The sequence below is a fragment of the Myodes glareolus genome, chromosome X (genome assembly GCF_982192425.1).
Source record: "Myodes glareolus chromosome X, mMyoGla1.1, whole genome shotgun sequence".
NCBI lineage: Eukaryota > Metazoa > Chordata > Mammalia > Rodentia > Cricetidae > Myodes > Myodes glareolus.
The window spans coordinates 96,842,903-96,861,072 of NC_142053.1; the positions used below are offsets into that span (position 1 = coordinate 96,842,903).

Here is an 18,170-nt window from a genome sequence, read left to right on the forward strand (position 1 = left end):
GTTAGAGAAGAAAGAACTGTTTGAGGGATTGTCTCCATAAGATTGACCTATAAACAAGCATGTGATGGCTGAAGTAGGGCCTAGAACATTATAAGTGACACCACTCATAGACAGGTAGTCTGAGGTGATATAAAAAGTAGGCTGAGGAGCCGGGTGGTGGTGGCACACAACTTTAATACCAGCATTTGGGAGGCAGAGGCAGGCAGATCTCTATGAATTTGAGGCCAGCCTGGTGTACAGGAGCTAGTTCCAGAACAGGCTCCAAAGCTACAGAGAAACCCTGTCTCAAAAAAAAAGAAAGAAAGAGAGAGAGAGAGAGAGAGAGAGAGAGAGAGAGAGAGAGAGAAGCAAAGAAAGAAAAAGAAAGAAAGAAAAAAAGAAAGTAGGCTGAGAAAGCCACAGGTAGTGTCAGCCAGTTCATAGAATCTCTCCATGGACTCTGCTTTAGTCTTGCCTCCAGGTTCCTGCCCTGTTTGAGTTCCTGCTTTCACTTCCCTCAGCGATGGACTATAATCAGAAAGTGCAAGACAAATAAACCCTTTTGTCATCAAGATGACCAGTAGTCTGTCACAGCAATAGAAAACAAACTAGTAACAGGAATGGGGTTATTGCTGGGACAGATCTGACCATATTGTTTTGGAAAGAATTGTGAAAGAATTTAGGGGTGTTGAGTTTGAAAAGTCATTGAATTTTGAGTGATCACAGCTTAAGGTAGTATTATGGAAACTTAAGATAATGATGAGAGAAATGCAAACAATAGAAGCATTTTTGATATTTCAGAGAGAATTCTGAGAGTCCTTCAAAGACCCTATCATGTCTGTTTGTGTGTTACATTTGAATTAAAGCCCTGCAGTTTCTGTTCAGCTGGAACAGAATAATCAGTTGTAATTAACAAGAGAAAAACATCTCTGAAGTGAAAGCTTTGCTTTACTGGAAAAAATTGATACTGGTTAGCTAGGACTGATAAATAATCTGCCAGACCAGATATTAGGAAGAGACCAACATCACTGAGGCAAAATTTTCCTATGAAGTGTTTCCTCTGAGTCACCAAAGAGAAGTTCTGGTCCAGTGGAAGGCCAAGGCTGCATCTCAAGCTGAAAGCTGAGCTTATAATGTCTAAGAATTGCCAATATGGACTGATACTGGAGGCATGAAGGGAGCATGAAGAACAGCTAAGGCTTGGTGCTGGGAGAGATCAGAAAAGGCCCATGGTAAAGGTGAAACCTCTACTACAGTAAAAAGCCTAGAATTGAATGGATTACATTATGAAGGGAAGCTGAGGTATGTTACAATGCCATCTGGTTTGTAGTCTTTAAAGAGAGCCACTTATGATGAAAGTGCAGTGCCTCAGTTATAGTGGAGACCACAAATACTGGAGATACCAGGACTGTGGAGCGATCAGAAAGTAAGAAGTAGAGGTTATCTGAACAAATATGACAAACTCTGTGCACTGCAGGTGGCAGAGTTTGATGGGTGGAGTGACCAAAGCCCTTTGGAGCCTAGAAGATTGTGAGTGATTATCAAAACATTGGAAACAGGTTCATATAGTTGAATGTTTAGTCAGTAGTTGGTGGAACTGTTTTGGAATGGATTTAGAGGTGTGGCCTTGTTGTAACAGGTATGTCACACAGTCTTATTCCATTTAACTCTATCTTACAGATATGTAAGCTGTCAGCTTCTGCTCCAGTGTTATGCCTGCCTGCTTGCTGCTTTACTCTCTATCAGGTTAGTCACGGACTCACCTTCTGAGATAATAAGCAAGCCCATGATTAAATTCTTTCTTTTATAGTTCTCTTGAGAATGGTGTCTCTTCACATCAATAGAAAAGTAACTAAAACAGTAATAAAAAGCAAACTTGAACACGAGAGAATATATATTCTTCACTTCTACCTGCTGAGGCTAAGGAAAGTATAGGGCTCACATAAAGGACTAATAAGAAGTTCAAAAAGATGGTTCTTTCATTTTCTGACAGGGAATAAATCAGGTTACCTAGGTAAGCAATTAACTGACATTATACCTTTGCGTACAAGGGACAGAAAGGTGTCATGCTCTACCTTCCATTATCACATGGAGGTTTTAGATTAGGACTGTCAAATGAGACCCCCCCCAATTTTCTTTATATCAGGTCTAAGGGAAACTGAAGTCATCAGACAGCTGAAAAAAGAGTCTGAAATATATAAATCACCATGCTGAGTACTTTATTTTATTATATTTCTTCTACCAGTTGTAGAGGACAAGACTTACCAAAGCCATCCCATAGAGTTGGAATCTAAAATTCCATGGTGTAAGATAATCTAAAGCCAAAACATTTCATTTTACCTAACCTGAATCTTATGTCTTAAGTCAGTTTTCCTCATTATTGGGAATGTATCATAATCAATAAAACCTCTTCACTTAAACTCCTGCATGTAGAGAAAAAGCAGCAAGATAATCAAAATCAATGTGAAGTTTTTGTATTTGTCATTGAGATAGGATTTTACACTATAGCCCAGGTCACCCTGGAATGTCTATGTAGCCAAGGCTATCCTCAGAAATTGGGAATTGCTATTTCTGAATACAGAGATTACAGGTGTAGTACTGGTGGGGAAGCCTTGTTAACCAATTATCATTAAGAGGTGGGACCAAGTTAGGGTGTTGCTTTCTGGGACCCAGAGTAAAACTAACACATGGCCCAGGTGTGCTTCCTCCCCTCCCCCCTCCCGTGGTTCCCTCACTGCACAACTAAGCTTGGACTTCTTGTTCTGATTTCGTGAGTTTTCCCTTTATAATAAATAAAAATGTAATTGTTTATCTTTTAGCTAGCCTGGTTATTTCCCAAATCAAGTTAACTTCTACAGTTGGCACCCGATTTCATGGGGCTCCCATCTCCAGAGGCTCTAGTCAGCCTCCATCAGGCTCCATGCAGTTCACTTGGGTATAGAATTCCCACACAGTGGCCCTGAGTAGCCACGACGCAGTCCTTCATATTTTCTCATTAAATGTCTCAGCTGAGTTCTGGGTCCAGTTTTCCAGCACTCATGGACGTTCAGGTGGGATGCGGGCTTCCCTGGTTGTCTTTGTTCAGCATTTTTGCTTCTGCAGGCTGCTGACCAATCAAGGACCTCCATGGAGCACACAGTCTGTGATTTACACTAAATAACTGTTTTTTAATCTGAGCATATCTTTTAGCATTTAATGTTAAAATTCGGATTCAAACCGGCCACATGGCAACAAGTGCACCGCGGCACCTACTGGCAGTAATGATTATTGCACCTACTCCAGCTCAAACTTAAACACAGGTAAGATCTATAATTTAAAAATATAAATTTATAAATTAAAAGGGCAAGATGATGGACAATTTAATCATACAGTAGTTCTATAGCTTTTTTTACTAATACCATGTACAATATTATGCAAGGTTTATATGATTTCCCTCCTATATTCATCTATTTGATTCTCAGAATTAGCTTTGTCCTTCATATTTTCTCCTTAAAAAGCATGGTTTGATAATAGGGCCAAGAATGAGGCACTTTTAGAAATGATACAGTCTTTACAGACTGAAAATGACAAACTAAAACTGAAATTCAGAACTCTGGAGAAGGATACAATCAATTTGACAAACAAAACCCAGTCAATGGCAGAGTGTGCTGAGACATTGTCTAAGAGAATTCATACTGTTGAATGTATTAATCAGACTCTGTCAAAGGGTTATGATAGATTGACTGATAGAATGTCTCTCCTGGAAGGTAATATGCATTCTATAAAAATTATATCCAAGAATGAGACAGACTTCACACCTTGGAATCTTTAATGAGGGCATTAGAACAGAACACTGGACAGGAGATCCAGACTTTACAAAAGGCACTGATAAAAATGTTTGAAAAGACTGAGGAATTTATTGAATTTGATGACCAGGAACAAAAGGTACAAGGACAAAATATAGCCTCATCAGTATGTACCAAACTCCGGGATAAATTACCGCGAGTTCTGGTGATATCATCAGAAAGAGCATCTGGCACCAAGTACCCAAAGGTAGTCAAAGAATATACGTGGGAGTCCATATGTATGATGGACCCAAAGAAAATTAAGCAAGCAACTGCAACTTATGGAATACATTTGTCCTTTGTTAGGGAAATGGTCAAAATGTGGGCTTCAAGCAGCAAAGCAATGCAACAAGACTGGATTCGGTTAATCTCAGCAGTCCTTGAAAATGGACCACAGTTGATTTGGAGCTGTTACTAGAGAGAAGAATCAAAAATTTTAGAGCAACAGGGAAAAACAAAAGAATTTGCAATTTCCCAAAATCAAATCCTGGCCAAAGACTAAAACTAAGAGTGTATATAAATGGCATTTTTACTGAAAGCTTACTAGACATGGGTGCGGATGTAAGTATCATTACTCCAGAATCTTGGCAACCAAATTGGCCTCTTCAAGAGGTAGGTTACAGAATAAGTTTACAGACAGTTAAAACACAAAAGGCACAAATTAGGAGAGACCAGTTGCCAACTCTTAATGACTTTCAAAGATTGTTAGGAAACATTTCCAGTCTACAACTGGCTGTTGGGATAACACCTGATCTAATAAGTCACTTAAACAAAAACTTAAATGTTGATAAAGACTTGAATAGTTCCAAAGAATAAAAAGCTGAAGCAGAAAAGGAATTGAAAATTGTTGATGAGAAATTACAGGAGGCACATGTGGATAGGATGAATCCAAATCTTAATTGTATTCTAGTCATATTGCCTTCCAGAATTTCTCCCACAGGAATTTTAATGCAGAGGGATGATATTATCTTATAATGGATCTTTTTACCACATAAACCAAGGTAAAAATTAAAAACTTATATGGAAAAAGTCTCTGAATTAATTATAAAATGTAAATTGAGACTTTGTCAATTAGCAGGTATAGACCCAGTGGAGATTATAGTGCCTTTTACTACTGATGAAATTAAAAAAAATTGTGGGAAGACAATGAACCATGACAAAGAGCTTGTGCTAACTTTGGGGAGAAATTAATAGCAATTATCCCAAAAGCAATAGACTTAACCTAATAAAGATAACTTCTTGGATTCTTCCCAGAATTGTACATAATGTACCAATAACTGGAGCCCATACATTTTGTACTGATGCAAATAAATGAGGGAAGGCAGGTTACAAATCAGAAAAATTAAGTAAGGTTAAAGAAAGCCCTTATAATTCTTTCCATAAGGCAGAATTATATGCTATTCTTATGGTACTAAGGGATTTTAAAGAACCTCTCAATGTAGTTACTGATTCACAATATGCAGAAACAGTTGTCTTGCATATTGAAACTGCTGAATTTATAACAAAAGACACAGAACTGACCTCATTGTTTATCCAGGTGCAAGACATAATCAGAAATAGGCTTTGTCCTATGTACATAACACACATTCAATTCCATATGGGTCTGTCAGCCAGCACAAGATAATACAGAAATTGATCAGTTATTGATTGAAAGTGTGTTGTAGGCCTCAGAATTTTATTTAAAAAGTCATGTCAATAGCAAAGATTTAAAGAAAGTTTTCTGCTACATGGCAACAAGCTAAGGATATTATAAAGAGGGGTCCTACTTGCTCTTTCTATAACCAAACACTGTTGCCTGCAGAGAGTAACCCAAAGGGTATTCAAAGGAAAGATATCTGGCAGGTGGATTTTTCCACTTTATGGAATTTGGAAATTTAAAATATGTGCACCTCACCATAGACATGTACTCAGGCTTTCAATGGGCAACTGCCTTGAGCTTGGAGAAGGCTGATTCAGTAATCACACATTTATTAGAAGTTATGGCCATTATGGGTATGCCTTCACAAATAAAGACAGACAATGGTCCAGCATGTATATCTAAGAAAATGAATTTTTTGCTTATTATAATATAAAGCACATTACAGGCATACCAAATAATTCTACAGGTCAGGCGGTTATAGAAAAGTCAAATCAAACTATAAAAGATATGTTAATCAAACAGAAAGTGATGGAGAATACCACCAGAAATAGATTGCACAAGCCTTTATTAACCTTAAATTTTCTTACACTAATGAGAAAGGAACTACAGTAGCAGAGAAATATTGAATAATGGAAAAAAACTGCTGAATTGAGTTAACCAGTATATTTCAAGGATATGTTGACCTCACAATGGAAACTGGGAAATACACTATGTTGGGGAAGGGGTTTCACTCTTGTTTCCACAGGAGAAGAAAAATTATAGTTACCACCAAAACTGATAAAAATTCACTTTGAAAAAGAGAAATCTTTAGAGAAAGAGAAATGACAGCTTATCCACAAATGTAACAACCATACAGGTGGTAAGGAAAACATATAGGGTTGGGGCAGGGTTCAGTTCTTGTCTTCACAGAAAATTCACATCTTCAAAAATTCAAGAGACCCCGGATGTTTGGATGCTGACAGAAGAAAAAATAACTATCCAATAAGGATCATCAAGAAAAAGGAATATAACTTATAAGGATAGGTGATCAAAACATATACATTTAAAATTATTTATTTATTTATTTATGAATACATAGAGCTAGCTTTGGAGTTGGACAATGGCTCTGTACTTCTCTAAATCCAAGCTTGTTGTTAAAAGGAACATTCAGAGTTTCTGTCTCATATCAGGGCCATCTGGTATGGGACAGAAGGAAGACTTTAGGAAAAATTTTACTTTCTCCATGTTTATTTTGCCTATATTGTATTCTTTATTGAATGTATGTCTATATAAATAATTTAAGTTTTCCATGATGAAAAATAGAATTTCCTACAAATTCTTTTTCTGTAGTAATCTTTGAAGTTTCTAGGAAGAAGGTGGGGCCACACAGCAACAGCTCCATCTGGTTGAGATGACATCATGATGCTGATAGCGCTGCTATAAGACTGGTGTTTGGGTACCAGCTGCTGACATGGTGAACATTCTCATGGCATTCTGGCAAGAATTCCAAATAAGAACTTTGGAAAAAACCCTATCGACTGCTCAGAAATAATTTGTAACTATGCTAGACAGTAATCTTGAAACTTAACCATCACTTTACTTTTGCAGGATCCCATAAAGAGAACATGCCCCCCCCCCATGACAGCAGGGAGCAGTTCTAAAGGATGATGTTCCCTCTCCCAAAATGTTTGTCCTCAGGGCTGGGAACACCATTTTGGGCTCTTGATTATTACTTGTATCAGGTAGAGGGTTGGGTGGAAACTATGTAGGTTCAAAAAGGGGGGGATAATAATAGTGGTTAAGAGTGAATTCTTGTGATCTATTATTTATGGATAATTTACATTGGTATAGTATTTTGTATACTGATACAAGTTCAAATTATATTTGTTATTTCTGTTTGCAATATTTGCACACCTATGCAAAGTTATTCTGTCAGATAGTATACATGCATGTTTCTCCCTCAGTTTAAGACATTTTGTATATTGATACAACTTTTAGGATATATTTTAATATTGCATTATATATTACTCCTCCCGATAGTACCCCATGGCATAGCTGCTGCCAATTGCTAGGTATAAGATTCAATGCCGCAAAAGACTCTACCATGGCAAGAGTAAACGGGGCCTGAGAGCCGTATACTGCCATGGCCTCTTTCAATTGCTTAATTCAATCTCCTTAAATTCAGTCTCCTTAAAGCTCAAGGCCACATGTTGTCTCAGCATCTGTCCTGGATTGTTGGGATCAGGTACCTCTATAACCAGAGCAACTGTGTGCCAGGGCTGAAAACTGACAACTCCTCTTCTTCCTGAGCCCTCTTCGGCCTCCCTGTCATCTATCAGTACCCAATGGGACTCCCTCCTTCCCCAATCCTCATAAACAGATTGGGTTGATGGCACACATAAGGAATCCTTCTCCTTACAGCGCTTCAGCCTTTTCTGAGGTACCTTAATTTCCTGCATTAGCTGTGCTTCCTCATCAGGTAGACTATACTCTGCATTAGAGCTGAGGCTGTCTTCCCCATTTTCTGACTCAGGAGTTATTGCTATCTGGTTTTGTGCCCCAAAATGGGCAGACTTTGGTGCTAGCCTTAGTCCTGCGCCAGATTCCAAAGTACCTGGTACCTCTGACATTTCCTTTTGGTACCTATGCAACTCTGCCGGCAAGTATCCTCCTCCTGTATTTCTTCAAGTATTTCTTTAGCTGTGATGACCTTCGGTCTCACTTTCACTTTATCAGTAAATAGGGCATCGTGAACCAGGTGCCATAGCGAAAAGGTAATTATAGGGAAGTTATCGGCACCCTCCTTTTGCAGCCAATTCTGCAAATCACTTTTCACCTGTTTCCAATCGGAGATGTTCAAACCTCCACCTGTCAAAAACCATGGGCTTGCTGCGGCTATATTCTTAAAAAAATTCTCTATAGTTCTCTCTTCGACTGTGATTCCTTGTTGCTCTAACAGTTTAGCTATCTGATATATCAGGTCTCTCTTACTGCTTGTGGATCCCATTTTTTACCCCAATCCTTGCTTACCAGCCTAGGACGACCCCGTCTGCTACCCCTTCTTTCTCAGATCTCAGTGGAAACCTCCACTTTGCCACGCCAACATGGCAACTGTTGTTCTTCTGAGCAAGGGACGTTGGGATTAATACACAACACAACTTCAGGCTCTGCAGACAAGCCTTTATTCCACTTTCTCACACAGTATATATAGCCCTCCACAAGGGTGGCCAATCCAGCAAAAGCAGGAAGCTCATCACTGTAACTCAATGGCTTAGAGGTAAACATGCTTAGAAACATTGCTGAAAACAACAGATTGTTCCTGTTTTTGTTCCTGTTTTCAACCAAGTGCAAGAGTGAAAAACAGATCAAGTGGGGGTGTGAAGGCCTGTCCTCTAGGGACCCAACACCCTGATCTGCAGGTAGCAGGTAGAGAAAATGTAGGGGACGAAGGGAGAGAGATTGTGTCTCTCAAAAGTATGTGCCTTTGAAACCTCACATCCAGGAGCACACCTTCTCCAGCAAGGGCACATCTCCTAGTGTACTCTGAAATATTTCACCAACTGGGGACTAAGCATACAAATACATGAGTCTGTGGGTCCAATTCTCATTCAAACTACTATAGTGAGCATCAGCCTAGAATGACAAAGGCACTACTGGTTGAGCACAGAGAACAGACTGATTGCCCCTTCTTGTTTTCCTCATTGACAGAGTAATAAGTATGGTTTAGTTTTACACCGTCATCAAGGTCTTATTGTTAGGGTCTGAGAGAAGCCCCCAAAGGAAAGATCAACAGCCATGTATGCAATAACAAGAGTGCTTTATTAATTCCAATGTTTGGGTGGCACTTGGCAACCCCCAAAGGTCATAAACTTCTTTGAAGCAGAGTTAGGGGAATTCTATGGAGGAGGGATTAATCTGGGGCTGATTGTTGAAGAAAAGATCAGTTTGGGGCCCGACTGGTGGAAGATCCTAGTGGTTTAGGATCTTCCAGCAGCAGGGTAGGGAAAGCTATCTTTAGTTATCAGAATACTAGAGGATGCCTGCTGAGACAGCAAAGAGGCTTCGGGATCCCACTGAGCCAGCAGAAGGCTGTGGAGGTGCCTGCTGATTGGTTGCTCCTAAGTTCTGGTTTTCCTGAGGACTGTCTGTTTAGCTCTGTCACATATTAGTGAACAGAAACTATTTTTTAGGGCTACTAGGAGATCCTGTCTTGACTTTGATCTGCTGCAACCCCACCCCACCAACCAAGTCCTTTCACTTATATTTCTATCTAATGTTTTCATTTTTCTTTATATCAATTAAAACCTACTCTACATTTCACAATTTCTTTTAAAGCTTATTAGACATATTACCTTGTCATGTCTATTGGTCATTAGTTAAGAATGATTGTTAGTAGTTTTTTTCTACTCAAAACTTTTAGTATGAATGAGAGAGAGTAGGTAGACTATCCTCTAGAAATAACACATTAGTTTATGATTACCTGCATTTGGACTTCACCAAGCTCAGGGAACCTCTGACAATGGACCTTTAGAAACTTGGATCCATGTCTAAGGGCTCTCACTGGTTGCAAATATCGCTACCATAATGTGCACTATAGAAAACTAGACTTGGAATATTTGAATGAGAAAGAAACCAATACGAGCAGCTAACAAGCTAAAGAGGTTAAATGGATTTATGTTTCTTGAAAGAGGAGAAAGTTATCATTTTAACTATGACAGAGGAAACAAAATGAATGTTAAAAATAGGACTTATTTGATAGCTCAGCTGCTACAGGCACTTGATCCACAAGACTGATTGCATGTGTTGAATTCCTGGGTGCTAAAGGGGAAGAAGAGTCCCTAATCCCAAGAATTGTCCTCTTACCACTATCTGAGTTCCTTGAAATCTATATGCCTATGTATGCAAATATTGAACACACACGAATACACAGAATAAAATGAATACAATAGCTTAATTAATAGTGACACTAAATAAAAGTATATACCTTAAGCAAAAAAGTTTATGTACTGGCAGTTGCTAGTTAGGCTTGGCAGAGCTGTGAGGATGAGCTAACCCTCATTTTTCTCCTCAAAGATATTGGAAGTGAACCAAGCCAAGGAAGCTTGGCTTTAACTTATACAATGAAGAGAAGAGTCACGAAAACCAGGTACACAAGGAAAGCTTCCTCAAAACCCTCAGCCATGCTTTTGGCTGCTTCCACTTTGGGTACTGAGGGTAGGGAACTGATGCAAATAGTCCAAAATCAGTAGAAGAGAAGATACCAGGAACCCCAGAAGTCATGCGGTTGAGCCAGCAGGCAGTGTTTTTGTGCATCTCTTCTCTGCCTTCAGGGTCACTTCAAGCAACTTAATAAGCTTTAAGGGACAGGACCCCAGGTCTGCAAGGTAAAGTTCTTGTTCAAAGCCAAAATCAATCTGAGAGTGCCTCTGTGGATTGAAAGGAATTTTCTCCTAAGAGAAAGTGTGGGCTCAGAACCCTGACCCTGCTGTCAGGCCCAAGAAACTCAAACCTTGAGAACCATGTGAGAAAGTTTGCCCAGATCACCTCCTCTGAGACTCACAAAGGTGTGGCTTCCTACGGAGACTGAACCTGAACCTGAGGCATTACTTGGCTCTGGAAAAGAGTGGGACACAGCACTCTGAGGTCCAGGACAAAGCTGTCAACCTGTGTAGTAAACCTAGACTTCCACTTAAAGGACTGAGGCAAGGGAGGGTTATGTATGTAGCTGGCAGACTTGAGTGCATACAGGGCAGGAGCTCGAACATTACTCTACCTAGCTGAGACCTGCTTGACAGAAGTTGTGCCCTTGTATCATTTATTACCCCCTAATGGCATGGTAGTGGGGGTGGAGGTGGGGTGGAGTTCCTGAACAATAGAGGAGTGTGACCGAAAGCTGAGAATTAAGCACTAAATAGAAAGATTTGCATGCAACCTGGGGCAGGACATGCAAAATCGTGGGGAAGGGGAGGCAGGTTAAGGTAACGTATGGGGGAGATGGAAGCATGGCAAGGTGGATGGGGCTTGAGTTAAGTGGGGCTTCCGAGGTTCAGGTTTTAAGTTCTGCACAAAATAGCCCAAGAAATGTGTAGGCAGTGGGAAGGACTAGTGTCTTAGGGAAGTACAGTGAGGCAACCAGACTCTCCACTAAATTTCCTCCACCGCAGTCCGTTTCCATAGTAACCCGTCCCTGCTGTCACTCTTCAGAGCCCGCCCCTGACCGGATATGGTTTACCCTCTCTTCCTGTGAGGGGGGAGGAACTGGGTCTTAGTGCCGCTTGCAACGGAAACCGCCTCTGCTGCTCGGGCCCTGCTGCTGGCGAGTTCTGAGAGAGGTTTGCAGTCAAGGTAAGGACCCTGAATGTGTACCAAGGGGGACTATGTCTGGAATAATCCCAGGAGCTGGGCTCGCTCTCACCCAGGCTTGCCCTGGGAAAATCTGAGGTGTCTTGTTGCTTTGTACGTTTCTGAGAGGAAACGGACACCCCCGCTCTTAGAAGGTAACTCTGATTCTGAAAATGGTGGCTTTCTAGGTAACAATTAAAACCAGCCTTTGACTTCTAAATGTTAAGACAAGAACCTTGAACTGAATTCACGTCCACCATGAGTTGTTCTGGCCTTGGACTCTAAAGTGTCCCGTGGCAGAGTACAGAAGCAAAGGAAGTCTATTGTACTTCTTCGCCAGTAAAATCGGTAGTTAATGTTCAGTGGAATGAAGAACCAACTACTGCGAGCTCTGTACTTATTCCTTTTTATCCCTTAGAAACAGAGTTTCTCTGTAGCTTTGGAAGCTGTCCTGGAACTAGCTCTTGTTGACTAGGCTGGCCTCTAACCAGAGATCTTCCTGCCCATGCCACCCAAGTGCTAGGATTAAAGGCTTGGGACATCACCAGTTGGCTCTCTACATATTTTTAAATGCCTGAGGTAGCGCTTAAAACCCATATCTCGGAAAAACACTTAAAAGGCATGGGGATGGTGATACCCTATACGGGCTGGTAGGAGGTCTCAGGAATCCAAAAGAAAAAGATACATTGAGGTTTAAGATAGCCACGCCCATCTCGGGGCTGTCAGAGGAAGTGCCATGTGCAGAAAATGCCCAGAGGCTTTGGTTAGCTCCTCCCATCCTTTGGGAGTCAGAGAAAAGCCTAGCTCCATAGCCACTCCCATCCCATGGAATCAGAGGAAAGTCTATCTCTGGTAGCCACTCCCATCCCGTGGAGTCAGAGCAAGGCCTAAATATGGTATCTTCTCTCATCCAGTGGGAGTCATAGAAAAGCCTAACTCTGGTAGCCACTCCCATCCTCTGGGTGTCAGAAGAAAGAGTAACTTAGGTAGCCTGACTTTCAACCTATGAGAGTCAGAAGAAATCCTAATCTGTTAGTGGTCAGTCCTAATCTCTGACCGGTGGAGTCAGAAAAAAACCTTAGCCACTCCCATCCTGTGGGAGTCAGAAGAAACCCATCCTCTGGTAGCCACTCCCATCCTGTGAGAGTCAGAGGAGAGTCAAACTCAGGTAACCACTCCCATCCCCTGGGAGTCAGAGGAACTCCTAACTATGCTAAGCATGCCCATCCTGTGAGCAAGCACATCCCCTGGGAGTCAGAGGAATCCTAAACTGTGCAGTCATGCCTAGTGTATGGCAGTCATAAGAACACTATACCAGAGATAACTAGAGGCTTTTTTCTTTTGTTTTTTGAAATAGGTTTTTCTCTGTAGCTTTGAAGCCTCCTCTAGAACTCACTCTGTTGTACACTCAGGAGTGGAACACACAGAGATTCACGTGCCTCTGCCTCCAGACAGCTGGGAGGGACCAAGGTGTGCGCAGCCACCACCCAGCTTTCTGGACGCTTTTTTTTTTCGGTTCTTTTCAGACAAGGTTTCTCTAGTTAGCAGTCCTAGCTGTCCTGGACCTAGCTGTTGTAGAGCAGGCTGACCTCGAACTCACAGAGATCCACCACCTTTTATATTCCCCGAAACTATTCTTAAGAATCAGAAACAGAGCCCAGCAGTGATAGCAGAAATCCAGCATTTAGGAGGCAGAGGCTCTCTTGAGTTCGAAGTCAACCAGGTTCACCAAAGCATGTTCTATGTTCTAGGACAACTAGGGTCATTACACAGAGAAAGCCTGTCTTCAAAAAAGAAAGAAAAAGATCAGAAATGGAAGGATAGACAGAGAGCACAGCTGCTGTATAGTGTTTGCTTAGCATTCATGAAACCCTAGGTAAAGTTGCAAAAACGGAAAAAGCAGACGTTATTAAACATAAATAAATAACATGGAAGAGTTAAAACTTCCTGCTAATAATCTCCTATATTATTAGGGAGAAGTAAGAGTATAATGGGAAATTTACCAGGACGAAAAGAAAACAAAGCAAGGAAATACATCACTGGTTGAGGGAAGCAGGAAAGAGTATGATCCATGTAGGAGGTGTCCATGTCAGGAACTTTACAGCAGTTCCCATAACTTCGCCAAATGAGTGTGGACAAAGAAAAAGGGTCAGTTTCAAATGTCTAAACAGGGTACTAACATCCTGGCTGAAGGAAAACTGAAAGCTAACATAGCACAGGGATATTTAAAATGTCCTGAATTCAGAACTGGAAGTGGGACACTCTCTGTGTCGCTCTGATCCTGTTCTCTGAGGAGACAGCCTTGGTCTCCTATAGGCCCACTTTAGCCTCGTTCTCCAGTACCTAACATCAGTGAAGATATATGGAGGTGAGGGAGTCACTTACAAAATAATGGGGCCATTGCAAGTCAGGTGCTATAGTGTGACTTTGACAAGGACACCTGTCCTGACTAGCCACAGGCTCTGTTCCCAGGACATTGTCAGCACAAGAGGGCAAAGGTTAGCCTTGTGAGTTTCAGCATCTCCATCACATCTTGTGTGAGTTTGTTTACTCCCAGAGTGCATCATGCTTTTTTGTCTTTCTCTTTTTTGAAAGTCAGTTGGTTTTTTTGTTTTGTTTTTGTTTTTGTTTTTTTGCTTGTTTGTTTTTGTTTTTGTTATTTTTATATATAGCTCTGATTTCCACAGAACTCACAATGTAAACCAGGAGGACTTTTAAATTATGGAATTCCTCCTACTGGTAATTTCTGAGTGCTGTGATTATTTTTGGTTTTGACTTTTTATTTAATTTGTGTGCACTGTATTTATATCATTTCTTGTCTTCTCTCTCCATCCCCAATCATTCCTCCCCATGTCGTCAAAAATCCACAGCCCATTTTATAATTATCATTGTTACATATGTGACAATATATAAATAAATAAATGTGTTTTATATATAGTTTTATGTAACAATAATATCAATAGTGTCAGTAATAAATAATAGAAACACATGTATTTATTATATAAACACATAAATACATCATGTTATGACCATTTAATGTTGCTTCCACATATATGGTTTTAGGACTGAGGGAAATCGCCTGCAGAAGACTGAATCTCCCTCTTGTAACAGCCACAGTCTACAGAACTTCATTTAGGGGTATGGCCTTGTGAGATTTCACCATTCATGTTCTGTGAATTGGTGTTGTCATTCAAGGTCAAGTCTCCTTTGGGCTTCCTTACTCCTGGATTCTGTGAAACATTACAGCAACCTAGTACTAGATGTGAGTAGAATTGAGAATGTTCAAACCCCAGAGAAAGGCAGCCATCCTTCACCTCACAGTATATATAAGGGGACCAGAGGTGAGGAATACAGTGAGTGCTCAGAACACTGATGTCATTATAATGTGACACAAGGGGGGGGGGGGGAAGAACGGGAAAAAGCCTGAGTGTTCTCAACATGCTCAAAGTGCTCATACTATGTTATTTTCCTGATCCAGGTATCTCAATTACCTGTTCTACTACCAAGTCTCTGTCCTGCTCTTCCTGACACCAGTCATCATGCCAAGGGGACAGAAGAGTAAGGCACGTGCTCGTGAGAAACGGCGCCAGGAGCTCAAGGATGCTCAAGCAAAGGAGGCAGAGAAAGCAGAGTCACCTGCTTGCTCTGATCAAGCCTCAGGAGATGCTAAGCCAAGCACTTCTGCTGCTGACTTCCCACAGCAGTCTGAAAGCTCAGCACCCAGCAGCACTGCCAGCCAAGAAGTGACCCACAGAAAGTCTGATAAGGGTGACCAGGGCCAAGGGGATAGAAATGAGCGTTCCTCCGGAGCTCTACTCTCTACTAGAAGCTTGCAGATGGATCTTCTGACAAGGAAGACAGGAATGCTGATGGAGTACATGCTCTGCAAATACAAAGTACAGCAGATCATGAAGAAGGGAGAGATGCTCAAAGTTATCAACAAAAGGTTCAAGGAACACTTCCCTGAGATCCTCAAGAAAGCCTCCTATCGATTGGATGTGGTGTTTGGCCTTGAGCTGAAAGAAGTCCAGCCACATGGTCAAGCATATGAGCTTGTGAGCAAGCTAGGTTTCGAGGATGATGGAGGTAGGAGCAATGAGCTAGGTGTTCCTACCAGGGGCATTCTGATTGCTCTCCTAAGTGTGATCTACCTAAATAACTACTGTGCTTCCGAGGAGGATGTCTGGTATTTCCTAAATGCGTTAGGACTCTATGATGGGATCATACACTACATCTTTGGGGATATCAGGAAGCTCATCACTGAGGATCTAGTGCGGGAAGAATACATAGAATACCGTCAGGTTCCTCACAGTGATCCTCAGTCCTATGAGTTCCTGTGGGGCCCGAAAGCCTATGCTGAAACAAGCCAGATAAAAGTGATGGACTTTTTAGCCAAGATCAGAGAAGCCTTACCTGGGGTTTGCTTATCTCGTTATGAGCAGACTTTGATTGAAGAGGAAGAGAAAGCCCAAGCTGCAGCTGCAGCCAAGTCTGGCACTAAAGGCAAGGCCAAGGGACGTACTAAGACCAAGTTAAGTCGTCCTACTCACAAGTGAGGTGTAAGGTAGCCTCTGCTTTATGATCGAAAAGGTCTGTTTATTTTTTTAGAAACAAACTGTTGATAATCTTTTGGGTGTCTTTCAGCAAAGTTTTAACTTGGGGTTAAATATACACTGATAAATTTTGTAGCCTGTTCCTTCACTGCTGTTTACCTAGTTGGAGCTCAGATTTTTTTTTTTTTGGATTGATTTGAAATATACTTTAAAATTTGAAATGTTCTAAGGATTTCATGATGTTCTTAAGATACTATGGTATTAGATTAAGAAAACAGTGTGATATATGAAAGAAAAATATTCAAAAGTGTTAGGCTTTTCCGTGAATATTTTCTTTTAGGCCTTGTTTTCTTGTCTTGGATGTCAGAGATGTATACTGACTTATTTCTGATATTAAAATATGTGTGACAAATTAGCACAGAAGTTGATCTCTTGTTTTAAAGGTTCATGCTTTATCCAAACACACACTGAATATCTACACTTGCAGAGTTGCCACCCTGTGTACTGGAAATGTTTGGTGAAAGAAACAGGAGGTCTGGAATATGCAATGATAGATTCTCAAGGAAACTCTCATTATTGAAGAGAGGAGAAAAAGATCTCTACTTCCTAAAGATCCTTTTCAACAGGAAATATCTTTTTTATTTTTATTTTTTATTTTATTTATTTATTTTTTATTAAAAATTTTCACCTCCTCCCACTTCCCTCTTTTCCCCTTCCCCACCCCCTCCCCCTCCTTCTCCAGGCCAAAGAGCAGCCAGGGTTCCCCACTCTATGGGAAGTCCAAGGTCCTCCCCGTTTCCCCCAGGTCTAGGAAGGTGAACATTCAAACAGACAAGGCTCCCACAAAGCCTGTCCATGCAGTAGAATCAAAGCACAGCACCATTGTCCTTGGCCTCTCAGTCAGCCTCCACCGTCAGCCACATTCAGAGAGTCCGGTTTGATCACATGCTCCATCAGTCCCATTCCAATTGGCCTTGGTGAGCTCCCATTAGATCAGTCCCACCATCTCAGTGGGTGGACACACCCCTCGTGCTCCTGACTTCCTTGCTCATGTTCTCCCTCCTTCTGCTCCTCATTAGGACCTTGGGAGCTCAGTCCAGTGCTCCAATGTGGGTCTCTGTCTCTATCTCCATCCATCGCCAGATGAAAATTCTTTGGTAATATGGAAGATATTCAACAGTGTGGCTATAGGACAAGGCCAGTTTGGACACCCTTTCGTCTGCTGCTCAAGGAACAAGCTGGGGACATCTCCTTGGACACCTGGGAACCCCTCTACAGTCAAGTCTCTTGCCAACCCTAAAATGGCTCCCTCAATTAATATATATACTTCCCTGCTCCCACATGTACCCCTCCTTCCTCCCAACCATCCCATTCCCTCAAATTCTCCCCCATCCTCCCCTTTTCCTTCTCTCCCACCATCTCCCCTTATACCCACCTCACCCCCACCCCCGTGCTCCCAACCCCTTCCCGGCAATTTTGTCAATTCAGGAAACATCTTTCTATATTTATTACTACTTATCGTCAGGGAAGAAGACCTTGTTTTTCCTTGTTCATGATGTGGCATACAGGACATTCTGTAGAACCTTTTAGTCAAAACGTTAAATAAAATAAAAATAATTAATTAGATTATAAGTTTATAAATGTTACTGAATATACCATATGTCTACTGTGCTTTATATTAAAATCACCTCATTAAACTTGTTTTCTGAACTTTGTAATAACAATCATAGTGTTAATATTAAAGTTTGATATAAAAGATTGTTTACAAATATATTTGTACTAATTTAAAATTTTATGTATGTTAAAAAACTTAAATGTTGATTTAATACAGTGAGATATAATGGGTGATTTTCT

General features: G+C 41.0%; 2 protein-coding genes across 2 annotated transcripts in view; both read left to right on the forward strand.

Annotated features, from left to right (window-relative positions):
- Positions 1-11,669: 11,669 nt before the first annotated feature.
- Positions 11,670-18,170, forward strand: part of LOC125410275 (melanoma-associated antigen B4-like) — an 87,580-nt gene continuing 81,079 nt past the window's right edge. Inside the window, exon 1 of the mRNA XM_087902873.1 lies at positions 11,670-11,753. The gene's annotated coding sequence lies outside the window, so the exon portion shown is untranslated. The remainder of the gene's footprint in view (positions 11,754-18,170) is intronic.
- LOC125410335 (melanoma-associated antigen B4-like) lies at positions 11,677-16,731 on the forward strand. Its single transcript, XM_085684511.2, has 2 exons — positions 11,677-11,766; positions 15,242-16,731. The coding sequence occupies exon 2, from the start codon at positions 15,303-15,305 to the stop codon at positions 16,317-16,319; it is 1,017 nt and encodes a 338-aa protein (XP_085540637.1). The 5' UTR covers positions 11,677-11,766; positions 15,242-15,302; the 3' UTR covers positions 16,320-16,731.

Coding starts and splice junctions, on each gene's coding strand:
- LOC125410335 (XM_085684511.2), top strand. CDS start 15,303: ATGCCAAGGGGACAGAAGAGTAAGGCACGTGCTCGTGAGAAACGGCGC.